The 20,445-nt window shown below is 38.9% G+C and overlaps 1 protein-coding gene across 6 annotated transcripts in view; it reads left to right on the top strand.

Annotated features, from left to right (window-relative positions):
- The window catches only part of utrn (utrophin), a 261,039-nt gene that overhangs the window by 181,317 nt on the left and 59,277 nt on the right, over window positions 1–20,445 (top strand). For all 6 annotated transcript variants that reach the window (XM_077204617.1, XM_077204619.1, XM_077204618.1 and 3 more), the window contains 4 exons: window positions 7,583–7,851; window positions 8,492–8,638; window positions 10,292–10,370; window positions 11,965–12,025. In XM_077204617.1, coding sequence (XP_077060732.1) covers window positions 7,583–7,851; window positions 8,492–8,638; window positions 10,292–10,370; window positions 11,965–12,025 — 556 coding nt within the window. The remainder of the gene's footprint in view (window positions 1–7,582; window positions 7,852–8,491; window positions 8,639–10,291; window positions 10,371–11,964; window positions 12,026–20,445) is intronic.

Raw genomic sequence — 20,445 nt, forward strand, 5'->3', positions numbered from 1 at the left:
AGGTGTCCATTTTGATGAATGTAGTAAGTGAAAAAATAAATTAATGAATTATCACTTAGCGCCTAATATGCACAGGGCGGGGCTATTGTGACACAGACGTGCTTGTAAAATTAAATTAAATCATGAGTAATTCACAGCTTGTCATGTGAAATTATATTTCTTAATAAAACTTTGGCATGTGAAGTTTACCTCAGTTAAATACGTAAAAATGATTAAAAAAAATAATAAAGAGACACATTCTTTTTTCCCGCCATTACAGACATTCTCTCGCGCACCCCCGGTGAACCAAATTAAGGTAGAAAACGCTCCTCCTTGTTCTGGGGAAAAAAAACTGAAAAAATTGAGTCAGGTGTGAAATTGGCAGTAGTTTTATATCGCCGATAACTACAATGAAAGTTTTAATTATTGCTGTAATTTAATGAGAATAGTGAAGTCTGGCTACAGAACATAAACCAGAACTTTATCGTCCATTGATGTGGATGTTAAAGTGCCCATATTATGCTATTTTAAAGGTTCCTAATTTTTATTTATGATTGGTCAGATTGTCCAGTCTGTTGTGATTGCTCTACTCTGATCTGATTGGTCAAATGGCCCAGTCTGTTATTATTGGTCTATTCTGCTCTTATTGGTCAGAGTTCCCAGTCTGTTGTGATTGGCCTAGTCAAGTCAAGTCAAGTCATCCTCATTTATATAGCGCTTTTAACAATGTAGATTGTTTCAAAGCAGCTTTACAGAGATAAAGATATAATTTAAGGTAACAGAGATTGGTTTGGTTTTATAGTGGCTCTTGAAAAATGTTTTTTTCCAGCTAAAGTTAGTTTTGATTGATTCACTTCCGTCTAAATGATAGTTTGTTATTAAATTAGGGGCCGCTAAGACGACACCGTTCTCTCTAAACAGACTTTAAACGTGAACCTGTGATAGACGCTGATGGCGTTCACATGCACATTCTATAGTTGTGTGCGTTTGAATATATGTGCACAGGTTTGTAATTCCTTACAAACCATGCCTAAACAAACTACTTGTCTATAAATTTTGATGCAGAATTTTTATTTTATCTTATCACTTTGGGTAGGTACGCGAACCGAAAAATTCCACAACGCTTTATCTGTAGAGTGGTATAGGGATCCTCCATAGGGAGAGGCTAGTTGGCACTTCAGCACTGCATTGTCATCGGGTCCAGGCGAAAGTCCTTCGTCAGATCTGGAAACGGCCTGGATCCGGCAGGCTGCGGGAAAACCTTGGGATAAACAAAGACACTAAAATTAGCGTAGATGCCATTCTTCTTATGATGTAACGAGTAAATCAGGATTTGAGGAAAGTGTTCCCAGTTCCGGCTGACCTAATCTAAGCAGCCTAATATTAAATTATAGAAGTCTATAGAGTGTTATGTGAATGCTAGGTCAAAGAGATGTGTTTTTAGTCTAGCTTATAACTGACAGACTGTGTCTGCTTCCCGGACAATGTTAGGAAGATTGTTCCAAAGTTTTGGTGCTAAATAGGAAAAGGATCTACCGCCAGCAGTCGATTTATATATTCTAGGTATTATCAACTGGCCGGAGTTTTGAGATCGCAATAGACGTGAAGGACTATAATGCGTTAAGAGCTCGCTCAAGTACTGGGGAGCTAAACCATTTAGTGCTTTGTAAGTAATCAGCAATATTTTAAAATTTATACGATGTTTAATAGGGAGCCAATGCAGAGTTGACAGAACCGGGCTAATATGGTCGTACTTCCTGGTTCTGGTAAGAACTCTAGCGGCTGCGTTTTGGACTAGCTGTAGTTTGTTTATTAAGCGTGCAGGGCAACCACCCAGTAGAGCATTACAATAATCTAGCCTTGATGTCATGAACGCATGAACTAGTTGTTCCGCATTTGTCAATGAGAGCATATGACGTAATTTAGATATATTTTTAAGATGGAAAAACGCGGTTTTACAGACACTAGACATGTGACTTTCAAATGAAAGATTGGTATCAAAGAGCACACCCAGGTTCCTAACTGACGGCGAAGACTTAACAGAGCAGCCATCAAGTGTTAGACGGTATTCTAGGTTATAACGTGTGGAAGTTTTTTGTCCAATAATTAGAATATCTGTTTTTTCAGAATTTAGTAGTAGGAAATTACTAGTCATCCAATTTTTAATATCAACTATGCATTCCGATAATTTTGTGAATTGGTGAGTTTCGTTAGGTTTGGAAGAAATAGAGCTGAGTATCATCAGCAAAACAGTGAAAGCTAATTCCATGTTTCCTAATGATATCTCCTAAAGGTAGCATGTACAGAGTGAAAAGCAGCGGTCCTAGTACTGAGCCTTGTGGTACGCCATACTGAACTTGTGATCGATAAGACATCTCTTCATTTACTGCTACAAACTGATAGCGGTCAGATAAATATGATTTAAACCATGCTAGTGCAATTCCACTAATGCCAACATAGTTTTCTAGTCTATTTAAGAGAATGTTGTGGTCAATGGTGTCAAATGCAGCACTAAGATCAAGTAACACTAATAGAGAGATAAAACCACGATCGGATGATAAGAGCAAATCATTTGTGACTTTAATGAGAGCTGTCTCAGTGCTATGGTGCGGTCTAAATCTTGACTGGAAATCCTCGCAGATACCATTTCTTTTAAGAAAGGAACACAGTTGTGAGGATACTGCCTTTTCTAGTATCTTTGACAGAAAAGGTAGATTTGAGATCGTCCTGTAATTGACTAATTCTGTAGGATCGAGTTGCGTTTTTTTAACAAGCGGTTTAATCATAGCCAGCTTAAAGGTTTTTGGTACGTATCCTAGAGACAAAGATGAATTAATGATGTTAAGAAGAGGATCTATGACTTCTGGAAGCATCTCTTTCAGTAGTTTAGTCGGTATAGGGTCTAACATACATGTTGTCGATTTAGATGAATTAACGAGTTTGCAAAATTCTTCCTGTCCTATGGCAACAAATGAATCAAATTTTACCTCGGGGAGACTATAATGCACTCCCTGATGCGATGCTGTACTAGACGGTTGCATAGTTATAATTTTGTCCCTAATATTATCAATCTTATAAGTGAAGAAGTTCATAAAGTCATTACTGGTGTGTTTCTTGGAAACTTCTGGGCTTGAAGCTTTCTTTTTCGTTAGTGTAGCCACTTTTTCAAATAAATACCTTGGATTATGTTTATTTTCTTCTAATAGGGTTGAAAAATAAGCAGATCTAGCAGCTTTTAAAGCCTCTCTGTAAGCAATCGAGCTCTCCTTCCATGAAATCCGAAATACCTCTAGTTTTGTTTTCTTCCAGTTGCGCTCCATTTTTCTGGCTGCTCTCTTAAGGGCCCGGGTGTGCTCATTGTACCACGGCGTTGGACTATTTTCTTTAATCTTCTTTAAGCGCAACGGAGCAACTGTGTCTAAAGTGCTGGAAAGGAGAGAGTTAAAAGTTTCTGTTGTAATATCAAGTTCTTCTAAGCTATCTGGGATGCTGAGATGATGAAACTGATTAGGAAGATTATTGATAAAGCAATCTTTAGTGGCAGAAGTGATAGGTCTAACATACTTGTAACATGGAGTTGGCTTTGCAGCCTTGGCTAAATGTAATTTACATGAGACTAGATAATGATCTGAGAGGTCGTCGCTCTGCTGCAGAATTTCAACAGCATCAACATTGATTCCATGTGATAATATTAAATCTAGAGTATGATTACGACAATGAGTAGGTCCTGACACGTGTTGTCTAACTCCAATAGAGTTAAGAATGTCTTTAAATGCCAATCCCATTGCATCTTTTCCATTATCTACATGTATATTAAAATCACCAACAATTAGGACTTTATCTGCAGTCAATACTAATTCTGATAGAAAGTCAGCAAATTCTTTGATAAAATCTTTATGTTGCCCTGGTGGCCTGTAGACAGTTGCCAGCAGAATTCTCAAACTTGATTTATCGTTTACATTATATATTTTTACATTACGCACCAACACTTCAAAAGAAATATATTTTAAACTAGATTTTTTAGTGGTTTTGAAAATATTACTATAAATTACAGCGACACCTCCCCCTTTGCCTTTCAGGCGAGGTTCATGTTTATAACAGTAATCATGCGGGGTGGACTCATTTAAAGTAATGTAATCGTCTGGTTTTAGCCAGGTTTCTGTCATACACAGCACATCTAGGTTATAATCTGAAATCATATCATTAACTATGAGTGCTTTTGAAGTAAGGGATCGAATATTCAGCAACCCAAGCTTTATCGTTTGCTCATCTGTATTATATCTATTTTTTATTTGTTGAATATCAATTACATTTTTAACCTTAGATCGGTTTGGACGTTTTTTGGATTTCCAAATTCGGGGAACAGACACAGTCTCTATATGATGATATCTAGGTGAAAGAGCCTCTATGTGATGGGATTTATCTGACCTTGGTGATGCGAGGCCGCTAGCAGACGGTCGGTTTAGCCAGTTTGTCTGCTTCCTGACCTGATCCCTAGATTGTCATGTTTTGTCTCTAAGACTATGAGCCAAATTACTAGAGAGAAGAGCAGCACCTTCCCAGGAGGGATGAATACCATCTCTTTTCAACAGGTCAGGTTTGCCCCAAAAACTTTTCCAATTGTCTATGAATTCTATATTATTTTGCGGACACCACTTAGACAGCCAACCATTGAGTGATGACAATCTGCTAACTATCTCATCACTCCTTCGAAGAGGAAGGGGGCCAGAGCAAATTACAGTGCCTGACATTGTACTTGCGAGTTCAAACACCTCTTTAATATTAATTTTGGTGATCTTCGACTGGCGGAGTCGAACATCATTAGTGCCGACGTGAATAACAATCTTAGAGAATTTACCATTAGCATTAGCCAGCACTTTTAAATTTGCTTTGATGTCAGGCGCTCTGGCTCCCGGCAAACATGTGACTATGTTGGCTGGTGTCCCTATTTTCACGTTCCGTGTAATAGAATCGCCAATTACCAGGGCACAATCAACAGAATTCTCAGTGGGTGTTTCACTGAGTGGGGCAAATCGATTTGTTGTGGTAATCGGAACGGAAGAGTGGTTTTTAGCCGGAACCGAATCATGTAAAGAGTTCACTATGCTAGGCGCATCCAAAGTAGAATCTAAAGCTCTAGCACACTTACTATCCTCAATTAAAGTTTGGATGCGTGTTTCTAATTCTGAAATCTTCTCCGTCAGCCTGACTGTCTCCTTGCATTTATCACATATAAACCCTATATTGCCGACGGGGAAGGCTATGCTAAACATGTAACATGAAGTGCAGGTGACAATAACAGGACAAGACATTACTCACCGTGTTTGTTGACTGATTCTTACTCACCTGGGCTTTTTATGAACTCAGACGCGCGGGCGCGCGAGAGAAAAATAAATAAATAAATAACTGAGCGCACGGGTGGCGCGTTAACAGACTAGCGAGTTACTAGCGTGTTGTTCTAACAATAACGGAAGCTAGCGATTTCAGGTTAATCTGGGATGTTGTCTAAGCTGTATTTAGTAGTATAAACAACTAGAAATGGTAGTAAATGATGGTTCAAAACAGAAAGAAATACAAAGCTAATATGAGGCTTAGATGGAGCTTACAGCCTCGAAGCAAACAAAACACAGCAGGCAGCTAGGCAGACAGGAGCAATCGATCAGGATCAGGAAAAGCAATGCTCTACTCTGCTCTGATTGGTCAGATCCCCGGTCTATTGTGATTAGTCTACAGTGTACAACACGTTGGAAGCTAAACAACTATTACCAAAACTGAACTTCAGCTCCGGAGGCTTCCTCGGTCCTCAGTGATTGCACACACTGTTAAGTAAACAATGGCATTGATTTTACCATTTCAATCCGAGCGCGAGTCCGATAATGAAACATTGGAAGAACTAGTAGTTCAACCCGAACCTCCATTTCAAGGACGACTCGAGCATGATCTCAGTGATTCACTACTCAGGTCGAGGTACATTATGAAATGTCGCAACTGTAATTCCTCACCATCAGCATCAGCATTAACAAGTTTACGTCCATCAACAAACAATAGTGTATATTTCTAATTTATTGTGGTGCACATGCAGGAACTGTATCGATAACGGTGCATATGTTCGCCCAGCACTTACATGAATGACTGATATAACATTAAAGTTGGCAAAACAAATCTTGTTCCATCCATTATCTTTACTCAAAGTAGTAAGAACAACAGATAATCTGTAATAATAGCACTGCATTTTGCACTTATTTGAATCACTGAAAACAGTGTATTTTCGACATGTACACAACACAAACCAACTATAGTGTTTGAGGGCGGGTCAAAATAGACATTGTTGGTGGGCAGCCAGTGAAAACCATTATGCAAATGTGTTGCCGCGTTGTTCACCGTTCACAGAAGTGTGACTGAAATTCCTTATGACTCATATAGGCCGTTCAGAGTAGATTTTTCCTTTTGGGAGACAATAACTTTATTTATCGTGCACTTTCGACTTTACAACTTTGCAGACCGTTTGCATTCACAAACAGCTATATTACACACTGCATGAAAGGTAATATTCAAAAAAAGCATAATGAGACACTTTGATATAATTATTGCTAGTTATGTATATAGTCATCTTTGTGTGAATTGGCCTTTAGGCTCCTCTGTAGTTTAGAAGAGTTTGAGACAGAGCATCAGTATGTGTTTCTCAATGTCAAGGAAGGATCCTCGGAAGCCGTTATTTCGAGGATGCTACGTCATCGACATCCGTCGAAGGACTGTTCCAATGTCGAGGATTCTCAGAATTTCAACCAAGGACTGAGTCCTTCGTTCGAAAAATATCCCATACACAGGAAAGGATGCATATGTGTAGCCTTCGCGCTCTGAAATCACCCACAATCCTATGCGCCAGCTTTGCTATCTTGTTAAAAAAATAAAAAATGTCAGATGTTAGCGGAGTCGGAGGAATAACGGGGCACTATGCTTGTACATGTAAGTTACCATACATTTGTTATAACCGTTGTACATATAAGTAAAGTTTAACGTTTAAGTGCCAGTACAAATTACTACCCTATTGATATTACAAATTATACAAATATATACAAATTACGTTATTGATGGCTAACTGAACCGGACCTTTCATTTAGCTTGGTTGCCGTCACCGGCATTTCTTTTATAAATAACTAGTTAAGTTGTACAAAGTAATTTAACATCATTAGCAGAAGAGAATTCTTTTAAAAGCATTGAAAATCGTACTGGCCCCAGACTTTTGAACGGTAGTGTACATCACAACTTTTTGATCTTTTTGAATTTTTGCAGCGCCAAAAGCGGACCTTTTCACTGACGTAATGACGCAATGACGTGCACTTGCTAGCCTGTTCCATTTACGTGTTCTCCGAATGCTAAAGAGGAGCCTCGCCTAGCCTCTGAAGGAAATGACTTGGAAGGATCAATCCTGCCAAGGAAGTATCCTTGACATTGAGAAACGGCTTGTATTTAGCGTTTCAGTGTTTAGCCCTGTAAAATCCAAATGTACCTTTTTAGAACCTTTCAGAGAACTTGTCCAAAATTAGGTCAGCTGAAGTGAAGAAGTAACTTGAATGGAGTTTGTGTCTGTGGTTTTCCGTAGAGCCGACCCCGGAGGAGAAGGCCCAGCAGGTGGCTAAGGCCATCCGTAAGCAGACCGCAGAGGTGGGTGAGCGCTGGGACAGGCTGATGGGACACGCGGGCACCTGGCAAGAGCAGGTGGAGAGAGCGCTAGATAAACTCCAGGACCTCCAGAGCTCCATGGACCAACTGGACCTGCGTCTAGCCCAGGCCGAGGAGCTCAAGGCAGGATGGCAACCCGTGGGAGACCTTCTCATAGATTCCCTACAGGATCACATCGAAAGGACAACGGTGAGCTTATGACTGTGCTTATTCACGACTCTGGCCTATAACCAATGGCGATTAGTCCAGACTGAGATCCTTAATCGTTAGGGATGTTATCAGAAAAAGTCCAGCCAAGTCATCTTGGCATATTAAAGGAATAATTGGTACATGGTAATTCTGTCATCAGTTTCATTGCATTCCAAACCTCTATGTCTTTCTTTCTTCTTTGGAGCATAACTGATGATGTTCATCTGGATGTTTCTCTACACTAACAATACCATGAGCTGGGGATTGGCAGGCTCCTTTTTGGAGCTTGACAGCCCCTAGTCTTTTTGTGAAAATCCAGTTTAACATCTCCATCTTAACAATATACATGGAAGAAACATAATTGTTTGGGTTTGTAAGAACCCAAACAATAAATGGTGGGCTAAATGGTGACAAAACTTCCTTTTTTTTTGTGAACTGTTCCTTTAACGATTATTCTAGTCAATCATTTTCCTGCCTAAAGCTATTTTTGTAGTTTTATCATAAAATGACGCTGTTACACCTCTCACACATGGTACGAGCCATTTCCAAAGGCTCCGGCTGGTGATTTATATAAATTTGTGTTTGTGCGATATGCAGAGATAAAGCTGTTAATGTGATTATGGTAATGTGTGTGTTTCAGGCGTTCCGTGAGGAGATTGCTCCTCTGAAACAGGATGTTCGAGCTGTGAATGATCTGGCAGGTCAGCTGACCCCACTCGACGTCCAGCTGTCCTCCACCACCAACCGCCAGTTAGACAACCTCAACATGCGCTGGAAACTACTGCAGGTCCTCGGCCTACTCCTTACACTTTCCCTTTCCTTCACAGTTCTTTTACTCATCCTTTTTATTTCCCTTTCCTGCCTAATCCGTCCTCTTCCTGTTCTTTTCCTCTGCATTTTCTTTTTTCATTTCCTGCCTTGTCTTGTTCCTTTCATGCTTGTCCTCTGCATACTCCCCTTTCTTTTCTTTACTTTTTCTTTTTTCATTTCCTGTCCGTTTTCTTCCCGATTTATTTTATTTTCCTTGCCTTTCCTTTTCTATCCTTTCCTTTCTTCATCCTTCCTCTTCCTGTACCTTTGCTTGCAAGTCCTCCTCATACTCCTATCATTTTCCTGTTTCCTATTTCCTTTCCTCTTCATTTCCTTTTCTCTTACTTTCCTCTTCCTCTTCCTTCATGCAAGTACTCTGCATAGTCCTATCCTTCGTTATGTCCTTGCATTCCCTTTCCTTTTCAGTCCGGTCCTGTCCTCTCTTGTCCTGTTCCTGTCATACAGGTCCTCCTTTTCCTTTCACTTTCCAATTCCTTTACCAGTCCTTTTAATTTCCCTTTCCTGTTTAGTCATTCCTCTTCCAGTTTTTTTTATGCAGGTCACCTACATACTCTTTTCTTTTCTTTTTAACTTTTTTTCCTCTTCCTGTTCCTTTCATGCAAGTCCTCTGCATGCTCCTATTCTTTTTCTAATGTCTACTTTCCTTTAATTTCCTTTCCATTTTCCTTTTTCTCTTCCATTTTTCTTCCTTCCTCTTCTTGTTGTTAGCTTGCAAATTCTTTGCATTTTCCTATGCTTTTTCATATTTCCTATTTAATTTCCTTTTTCATTCTTCTTCCTTCCTTTTTATTCAAGTCCAATGCATGCTCATATCCTTTTTTTCAGGTTTCCTATTTTCATTTCTCTTCCTTTTTCTCTTCCTTCATGCAAGTCTGCTGCATGATCTGATACTTTTTCCACTTTCCTCTTTCCTTCCCTCTTCATTTTATTTTCTTTCTTTCCTCGTGCAAGTCCTCTGCATAGATCTCTTCCCTTTCATTTCCTTTCTTTTCCTTAAATTCCTTTTCCTTTTTCTTTCCTACCTTGTCCTGTTCCTTTCATGCAGCTTCTTTTCTCTTTTTATTTCTTTCATTTCGACTGTTTCCTTCCTTTTCTTTTTCTTTCCTTTCCTTTCATTTCCTTTATTCATCCTTCCTCTTCCTGTCCTTTGCATTTAAGTTATCTTCATGCTCCTATCATTTTCCTGTTTACTATTTACTTTCCTCTTACTTTCCGCTTTCTCATCCTTCATGCAAGTCCAGATCCCTGGAGTTTTGTAGTGTAGAAAAGGAGATGAAAGGGGCCTGTGTGTGTGTGTGTGTGTGTGTGTGTGTGTGTGTGTGTGTGTGTGTGTGTGTGTGTGTGTGTGTGTGTGTGTGTGTGTGTGTGTGTGTGTGTGTGTGTGTGTGTGTGTGTGTGTGTGTGTGTGTGTGTGTGTGTGTGTGTGTGTGTTCGTTCCACAAGATCTCTTTCGAACACTCACTGAGACTGCAGAAAGTCTGAGTGTGTCTAATTACTGTCTGAGTTGTTTACAGTGCTGTGAGTGTGTGAATGCATTTTTTCAGCATGTTTGTGATATTCTTTTCAGCGACCAACCTATCCTTTTCTCTCTGTCTCTGTCTCTCTCCAGGCGGCTGTAGAGGACAGGTTGAAGCTCTTACGGGAAGCACACAGGGATTTTGGACCTTCCTCTCAACACTTCTTATCCAGTAAGTCACTAACCCACATTTAAACAGTAAAAACATATGAATACATTCACACAGTCATGTCAACCTTATGTTGCTATTCTTCAACCCTGCCTAAAAAGTTGGTGGTACTTGCATTAATACATAAATATAACTATCCATTTAAAAAAGACCAGCAAGAATTTCAATTGGTTAGTGCTAGTTTAGTGCTGGTCTAGTTGTCGGGCCGTTCACCAGCAGTTAGGGAAGTTGGTTGACCAACCAGCCTTGCTTGTTATACTAGTTAAGAAGCCTAGTGGGAAGACCAGCACACCATCAACTAAAACATACTCTCATGACCTATTTTGTTGGTCTTTTTAGAAGATGCTGCTTACTCTTACTGTTAGTAATATTATCAAACCCCTAAACAAAAGGTTTAAAAACTGCAAAACTCATTCCATAGCATTTTACATAAATGATACTTCAAACCATGCGGCTTGTTGGAGAATGGTCCGATGTTGCTTGGTCTGAATGTAAACCAGTGAAAAGTCCCATACGTTGCTTATTTATAGTTCTTTCTTTCTTCCTTCTCTTTTTAATTATTGTTCTTTTTTAGCAATTATTTTCATTTGTTACTCTACATTTTTTAAATATTCATTGTTCATACAATATTCACAATGTAATTGATTGTGTAGAGTGTTAATATAATCAGTGTCGTTGTCGCAGTTCACTCTTATTGAGGGGACAAAACTAATTCAAATTCATTTGATTCTAATTGACGCAAGTTTACACTCGCACACAAACAATAACTGTCAGCCATGAAAAATTAAGCAGCCAGTGTCAGATACTGTGAAAAATCAGACATCACAGTCCACACACACACACACACACACACACACACACACACACACACACACTAAACTGTGGCGAAGCTTTTGTGTTTAATAATTCAGAGGTTAATCGTCTACTATTTTCTGTTTTAGTGGACTGTCAAGAGCAGTCATGAACACACACACACACACTAGATTTAGTTTTGCAATTTTAATGTTCCCTTTATTGGCTTTATTGTGCCAGTTACATTTAAATTAAACGACAAGATGTAACAATAACACTACATAAAAATTATATTCTCTCTCTCACCTCAAAGTCTCATCAAACCTAGTTTCCCTTTTTTTTTCCTGAAAGGTTGGCAGCAAATGCGGCAAATTCTCTTTTTCTCCGAACCTTGTTACAACACCTGCCATGTCCTTTTCTGTCCTATCTTGTCCTTTTCTGTCCCTTTTCCATTCCATGTATGCACTGGGAGTTACTCCGCAGCTTGATGCTTCGATCCACAGAGTTCAGTGTATTGGGTAATGCTGACGCGATTCAAACTTTTTGAGTTTGGTCTTTGAAGTTGTATCATCCCGTATCCCATGCCATTAGCTTCAAAAGCAGTGTTGCGTACACTAAATTCTGCTGAGAGAGCAGATGTGTAATATATATATCATCAAGTGTGTACCTCTGGAACGAGGGTTTAGTGTCGGGAGAAATTAAGAGTGCGAGTCCGCTGATATGAGAGAGATGTTCTTAATTAATGCTTCATTTCCCAACACCATCATGATCAGACCCCATCTAATCTTTTATTATGTGTCCGCAGCTTCAGTGCAGACGCCCTGGCAGAGAGCGGTGTCCCAGAATAAAGTGCCCTACTACATCAAGTAAGTGCTGTCTCTGACACCCTCACACATCTGTTCTCATGCGGATTGATCTCTTCAGGGTGCTTTCGCTTTAGAGCTCTTGAAGCAGAACCGACTCTATTTGTCAGCAACGTTTTTTCACGTTTGGTGTGAAATCCGCTTTCTGAACTCAGAAACACACCAGCGAGCTGATGTACGGCTCATGGGCTTCTCTATCGGCGTTAACAAAGTTTCACATAACTTTCAGAAGTAGATTATTGTGTTTTCTCACATGCACTTCCATTCAAAAGTTTGGGGTCGGTAAACAGTAATTTTGTAAAATATTATTAAAATGAAAGCAAATCGTTTTCTGTTGTAATATATTGTGAAATGTAATTTATTCCTGTGATCAAAGCTGTATTTTCAGCATCATTACTCCAGTCTTCAGTGTCACATGATCCTTCAGAAATCATTATAATTTCGATGATTTGATGCTCAAAAAACAATTTATTTTTTATTATCAATGTTGAAAACCAATAAACTGTGCTGCTATTAGTGTTATAATATTTTTTTGTTGGAAAACTTTATTTTTTCCAGAATTTCTGAATAGAAAGTTAATCAAAAGAACAATTTATTTGAAATCGAAATCTTTTGTAACAATTTAATGAATACAAATATTATTATTATTTTTTAAATCTTACTTCATAAATAAAAATCCTAAATCCTGGCATTATAATGATTTCCATTACACGAGAGTAGATGTTAAAACTTCATGCTGATTTGTACTCGGCTTTCGCCAAGATAATCACCAACTAAGACGTAGCTTTACAGTAACCTATGCTTCTCCATCCATTCACGCTTCTTTCCATCTGGTGACGTGAATCTTCTGTCTGGTGTTAATACAGTGTATTGCGCGTCAGCACACACAACGGCTGCAACCACAGTGCGGTCCCCCATAACAACCCTCTGGATTGAGCGGAGTAGGGAACATCTCTAGGGTCTTCAAGTGGGCACCTTCCGTCCTCAGTGTTTCGTCGACTAGCCCACGACACCTCAAGAGGGCTCGACAGTGACTCTGGCGTCCCAGAGTCACCCCCCTCCGTCCCCCACTCAACTCAGCCCAGCTTACTGACCTCTACTTCCCTCTTGCTGCTGAGACCTAACCACAATCTCACAATCTCTCCGCAACCCAACCATACGCGCCAACCCGTTTTACTAAGGCTGTCGAGCCCCACTGGTGCGTTAATATGCAGTTTCAGTGGCAACGGTTCCGTATGGCATACCACCTACCGCAAAACACAATATCTGCCCAACCACCCGTCATTCACGCAATATACACAGGAACGTAATGACTGTAAATACTATACAACCTATACAAATAAACCAACAGTTCCTGCTGAGACCTAACCACAATCTCACCGCAACCCAACCATACAGTTATATTCCTCATCTAGGACCCCAGCGTCTCAGTGGAGGTCAGGTTCTTCACTATAACTCACATGTAAAAACAGTCAAATTCAAGCCACCGTGGCAAGCTGGATTTGTTCAGTAAATGCATGCGTGATTTCACAACATCTCTGCAGACTACAGGCAATTCCCTCAGTTACAGATCTGTTGCCTGAATACATTGTCCCTTCAAGTGCCCATCAAGCCGAGAGAGAGAGAGAGAGAGAAAGAGAGAGAGAGAGAAGAGAGAGAGAGAGAGAGAGAGAGAGAGAGAGAGAGAGAGAGAGAGAGAGAGAGAGAGAGAGAGAGAGAGAGAGAGAGAGAGAGAGATAGATTGTTGCATACAGCAGCATCCTGACAATGGACCGTTTTGGAAACCATCCAGTAATAGAGGAGGATGAATGACATGTGAATTAAGATGGAAAATAATTATAGTAACCGATAGAAAGAATAATACACTTCATGAAATTCCTCCGTGGTATATGTAGTGTCCATTAAAATGCATGGTCACTGCAGTTATTAGTCACTAAACTGAAAGGAGCTGCCGAACCGATTGTTCCATGTCGTCCAGATCCCTGGAGTTTTGTAGTGTAGAAAAGGAGATGAAAGGAGCGTGTGTGTGTGTGTGTGTGTGTGTGTGTGTGTGTGTGTGTGTGTGTGTGTGTGTGTGTGTATGTGTGTATGTGTGTGTGTGTGTGTGTGTGTGTGTGTGTGTGTGTGTGTGTGTGTGTGTGTGTGTGTGTGTGTGTGTGTGTGTGTGTGTGTGTGCACGGTGGCAGGTGTGTTGTGAGGAATGGCCGGTAGCTGAACTTCTTCAGCGCGGATGGCTCTGACAGCACCCATATGGCTGTGCATGTATGAATACACCAGAGATCCTTTTTTCCCCTTCATCGTTTCATTTCCTGAGGGAATCTTTCTTACATTTCCACAAAACCCTCTCTGTGCTCTTACATCTAGAGCGCTGCTCTCCAGAACAAACGTTTGCTTCTCTGTACAGTGTGTCCTCGTGGCTCATTGATCTTCCTGCTCTGAGGCTGGCTGAATTAGCAAAGCGTATTGGCCTTTGTAATTAAAATTGGTTGTGAGGGAATGTCCTGACCTCTCTGAAGACAAAGCTCAGTGCGCAGGGCAATCTACACCTACTGATTGGTCTGTGTAATAACTTTAAAGTAAAAAGGATTGCGACAAAATAAGTGGGTATTTTGTGTGGCAAGGTGTTTTCACCATTGGGTTATCTTTAATAAAACATCTTTAAGTGGTCAAAAAGTGAAAAAGAACCCAGTTCTCTATGCGTTCACACTGTTCCTGGTCTTAAATGTGGTTTCAGATCTCTTTCTGGTTGTTTTTGGTTGTGTCCATGTTTCACTCTCCTTTCTATGCACAGTATTGTTTGTTTGTTTATGTATTTTAACCTGCCCACCAGAATATCATTTTGCTTATTGCATGGCACCTTTACTGAACTAATAAATACAAAGGAAATATAAAATTAATGTATTTTTATTATTTTATTGTTATTTGAATAGTATTTTAAAGTGTGTGTGTGTGTGTGTGTGTGTGTGTGTGTGTGTGTGTGTGTGTGTGTGTGTGTGTGTGTGTGTGTGTGTGTGTGTGTGTGTGTGTGTGTGTGTGTGTGCGTGTGTGCGTGTGCGTGCGTGTGTGTGTGTATTTATGTATATATAACTATAACTATTATTGTTGTTTTTATTATTTTTATCATTATTCCAAGTTTTTGAATATTATTTTATAATAATAATGTTTCTGTGATTCTTTCTTAACTTCCCCAAAAGGCTGCCTGTGTTCATTTGGCTCGGTCTTATATAAGTCATAGTTCCTGCGGCTCTGACGAGTGAAATACTGACTCTTCTCCACTGAAACACAAACTTTCTCTAACACACACCAATACTAACGCCGACGCTCATATAGTCAAACATTAATTGGAAAGATCACAGGGATGTGTTTGAAACACTAGAGTGAGTGTGTGTGCGTGCTTGCGTGCGTGCGTGTGTGTGTGTGTGTGTGTGTGTGTGTGTGTGTGTGTGTGTGTGTGTGTGTGTGTGTGTGTGTGTATGCGTGTGTGTTGGTTAGTATGAGCTGAGATTTAGAGCATGTCAAGTGGAGATGATGATGTCTCAAATGTCAGCCTTACGTAAAGAGTGACTGAGAGGTCGTAAAGTATTTTTGTTGAAAAGCTTATTTCTGTAACTCTTAAGACTGTTTTGTGAATATAATGAGTTGAGTAGAGTTCATGTTTATTCATCTCAGTGTGTGAGATGCTCCCTGGACTTCAGAGAAGCGTGTGCGTGCACGTGTGTGTGTGCACGCGCGCTGAGACGAGAGAGCAGCAGTTAATCCTGTAAGCAGCTCACCGCTGTGAATAAAACACATCTCACATCCTCTGATATAAACGTGTGCGGCTGCTGTACGAGCGCCTGTTTTCTGCAGAATGTAACTAAGCAGTTATTTCTTAGTAGTTGTTTTCAGTGCGTTGCACATTTACACTACTGTTTAAAAGTTTGACATCAATAATACTTCTAACACCAGGGCTCTCAAGTTTTATCAAAAGTTTAGAGTGAGATTTAGGGTAGGAGCCACCCAAATATTTGCAGCAGCGGTCCCTCGACCCAACCAAATTCGCTTCAATTTTTGCTAGCAGTTCAATTTTGCCTATTGTTCATAATTGACCAGCTCAAATGGAAATTATAACAATTGTTAAATCTGATAAAAAAAGACAAATTCATCCAAATAAAATAAATAGTTATATTTAAAAAATACAAATTTATTGAAAAATAAAAATAAATTTGACCCCATTGAAGACTGGAGTAATGATGCTGAAAATACAGCTTTGATCACAGGAATACATTACTTTTTAAACATCACAACAGCTATTTTAAATTGTCATAATATTCCACAATATTTACTGTATTTTTTGAGCATATCGAGTAGCTCCTCCCCTTTTTAAAATATCCAATGGCGTTTAGTTTGTCACAGCTCTGATAAAGCCGCATTTGATCTTATGACAGCCAAAGTCTTATAGATTTCCCTTTTAGATTTAATATGAAACTGTTACTAAAGCAAAACAGTGATCATAGTCATGCTGAGGATGTGTGGTTCGAAAATTGTACTTTGTGTCGTTTTGAAATTTATATTGGTGCATCTTCCACTCGCCAGTGTTGTTTCTAAGGCCGAGTCTGTATAAGAGTTTCTCCTCCTAATCTCCTCCATATTGCTGTAAAATACAGCATTCTGTGCAGAATTCAAATGGGTTCGATACATTTTTTGGTCTGCACCGACTCGATCATATAATCCACTGTAAATTTGCCCCAGTGGAAAGCACATTTACACTGTCTGAATCGTCCCTATCCCCTATATAGTGCACTATGTGCTGTTTATCATGTAGAAAACAGTAAATGTGTGAACAAGTAACCGATTTCGGCTACAGTTTTATCATCTATTTATATTATAGGGCTTCAGATTCTAGAGAGCATTTGATTGGACAGAAAATCTGATGAGAAGCTGAAGTGCAGAGTGATGTCATCAAAATCATGACTGTTCGTTTTGAATGCTTATATCTTCTAAATCCGAATTTTGTAATTGTTTTGGAGCACATTAGCTTATAAATAACATAACCCTTTCGCACGTACGATCACACCGGTGTGATTAGAACGGTCAGTGCATCACGTGATCAACTGCTAAATTCAAACGTGCTTTGACTGGCGCTGAGCCAGAGATATCAGAACTATTGAGTGTTTTCAACCACATAATGTTTATTTTAGGTTTCAGACACTTAAATACACATAAGTACTAGCAGTGGTGGAAAGAGTACTGAAAAAACATTCTCAAGTAAAAGTAGCATTACATTCCAAAAAATGTAGTGTGAGTAGAGTAAAAATTACTTGTCCAAAAAACTACTTGAGTAAGAGTAAAAAAGTAGCTTATTTAAAAGTACTCATGAGTAGTGAGTAGTGAGTTCTGAGCTGCGGATTCTACCCTCTATAATAAACACTGTGCACTACAATTTATAAATTAAAGAAAATTTGCACATACTGTAATTCACATTATATTTTGTTCTTTGTCAGAAAGATTGAAGAATATCTATCATCCATCTTTTTAAAATGCATCAAATCAGTACACTCATCACCATTTAAATCATATTATTTGTGGGGGGAAAGGCATTTAAAATTAGGCGAAAGGCCACTGGGCCTGAGCATGCTATTGTTGCACATACAATATCAATATTCATAACTGTGCAAAGAATTCAAAAACCTTTATAAACTCATATGATAGTTCAGCATCACACACCATGAGATGGGTTAAATAGAAAGATTAAAAAATACCCAATTTCTCTCCAAAACGGTATCAATGTTAGTGTTTTGATAAATGAGAATCACTAATATTATCAGATTACCTCACCTAATGCACTGAAAAAGGCTAAGATAGTGAGCTAACACTAATTACACACTTTAATTCCATGATATTAAATATGTTACAATTTAAATGTAAATGCACATTGTTCTAGAAGGGTGGCATCATCCCTTACATTTTACACGGCTACATTTACTCACATTGTAATATTGATAATATAATTTGTAAGGAAAATTTTGCATTAAATAGGGAAGTTATATCTAGGAAACTTTTATAAAAGAAACAAACAAACACACACACACACACACACACACACACAAATGCATGTCTCTTTGTAGTCTCGGCGAAGCTGTTTTATCAGCAGCATCCACACACACACAAAAACAAAAGTTGAACCTGAAAAATGTTTTTGCGCAAGTGCACTTGCCAAATGAAGACGGATTGTATAATGGATCAATCAAAAAACTTTATTAACGAGCTGTAACGTTAGTCACAGACTGACAGAAATGCAGTTCAAGTTAACGCCATGGTTCATAGAGTGCACTGATTCTGAATCTGGCGGCATGGCGAGCGCGAGACGCGGCAGTGCACAGATCGTGACGCGCGTCTCTCTATAATGTGATTGTGAAGTAAATTGGAGCGGGAATTCACCGCATTATTAACTCGTCGCGCAATACCCCCAACCTCAGACCAAATGTTAGGCCCTGTAGACAGCCCAGCCTATATAAATATCATATTAAGCAGAAATGTGAAATGTACCTTTGCATATTAGAGGAAGACGCTGATATCTGGATTGAATTGATGCGTGAAGAATGCACTTCCACAGCAGTCACGAGTAACAGCAGGAATAGGCGGTTAAAGTTTTCTATGCTTAATTTGATTTGATGACAGTCACGAGACCGATTACTCGATCCAATCACGTTTTGGATCAAAACATCCAATCACATTTTAAAAATAAAATAAAATTAAAACAAGCATGTAACGAGTAACGACCACAAACAGAAGGAAAATAGCGGAGAAAAAGTACCGATACATCACTTAAAATGCACTCAAGTAAAAGTAAAATTACTAGAGGTGGGCATAGATTAATTTTTTTAATCTAGATTAATCTCACTGGAATCTTGGAATTAATCTAGATTAATCTAGATTAAAATGGCTCATTTGAATTCTGCCGAAGGCATTCAGAATATGTGTGCTACCCAAATAATGACTAAAAGTAAGTCTTTGAGAATAGTTCGCCTCGCGTAGGGATGTGAATTTCTGCCAAAAATGCCATTCGACAATAGAGGAGCAAAAGTCGAATATCGGTCAAAAAAAATTATTAAATAAAATAAATCAATAAAACGCACAATTACAATGATAGAAAGGGAGGCCAATTTCATCTTGAGCGATTTCTCATCAAACAAGCTTTATTAATTGAACAAGTAACATGTTTTCGTCGTTTTTTTTTTAACATAGTAGGCTGCTTGGAAGAAGAAGAAAAAATAAGCACGACGTAGCTCCGTTTTTGCATAGCCAAACCAGATGCTCGTTAGATCAAAAAATAATGTCATAGGCTATGTCATATGATTTTATGTGAACCTGCCTTAACAGGTGTTCTGACGATTCATGCTACCCATCGAGATGTGCTACTTACTGGTTGTGCGCATGTGCAGACTAATTTTTCTTCTGCTTACCACGCCCATAAATCTATGCATCCTTGCTGTGGATACTTGTAGGAAACTTTGACAGGTCAAAGATGAATATTTCATGATAATTTTTACATTCCACACCGTTGTAAAAATAAAAACAGTACATTATACTGTACTCTTAACTTCGAATTTTATTATAATTGTATTTCATATAATAATGGCATTTTACTTGTTATATCAAAAGTGATAATTGCTAGTTCATTTAAAACATCAAAATATGCTCCCCATACACCTACCCTGATTTAAATTTAATAACGATGTCATAATATTGTGAGATTTACACAATTATGGAAACAATAGAGAATGAATCAACATTCTCTGTGATCGATTCGCGCTACGGTACCATTTTTCGACAAGGCAGCACAAATCGTCAGAACACCGGCAATAGCCTCCTTTTTAAACAAACTAGTTTCAATCAATGTAAACTATTCGTGTGACTATATGCCCCTGCGCAATACACACACATTACCGCGGGATGGCGGGTGTTCATTTCATAAACTGTACACAAAGGTAGCTTATTTATTTTGTAGCCTATAAATTAATGTATATGTCCAACGGATAATGTCATACTTTTTAGTAGTGCTATCGTGGCGTAATAATATGTTTGGTTGTAAAATGTATTACCTGAATGAAATGAAATCGAATGTATCGTCCTGTGGAATCATTCATTCACAGACAGCATACGAAGATGTTCAACTAATAAAGATCTTCATCGCTGCCAAAAATATGATGCTTTTGCAGATTTGCTTTCACTAGACTAAACTGTAGCTCTTGATGTTCTTAAATCTTCCTGTTACGACTCCGTGTCGAGTGTGATTGAACGCACTTCAGAGTTCAGTGATTCAGTGCGTGAGGAACTGAACAGAACTGATTCGCGAACCGATTTAGACAGATCTGCCAACTTGTTTGATGAAGTCTTTGAACAGAATCGACCCAAAAGAGTGATTCATTTGTAAATTGAGC

This window comes from Siphateles boraxobius, unplaced genomic scaffold (assembly GCF_051911475.1).
Source record: "Siphateles boraxobius isolate OS27281-9 unplaced genomic scaffold, OSU_SipBor_1 50, whole genome shotgun sequence".
Classification (NCBI taxonomy): domain Eukaryota; kingdom Metazoa; phylum Chordata; class Actinopteri; order Cypriniformes; family Leuciscidae; genus Siphateles; species Siphateles boraxobius.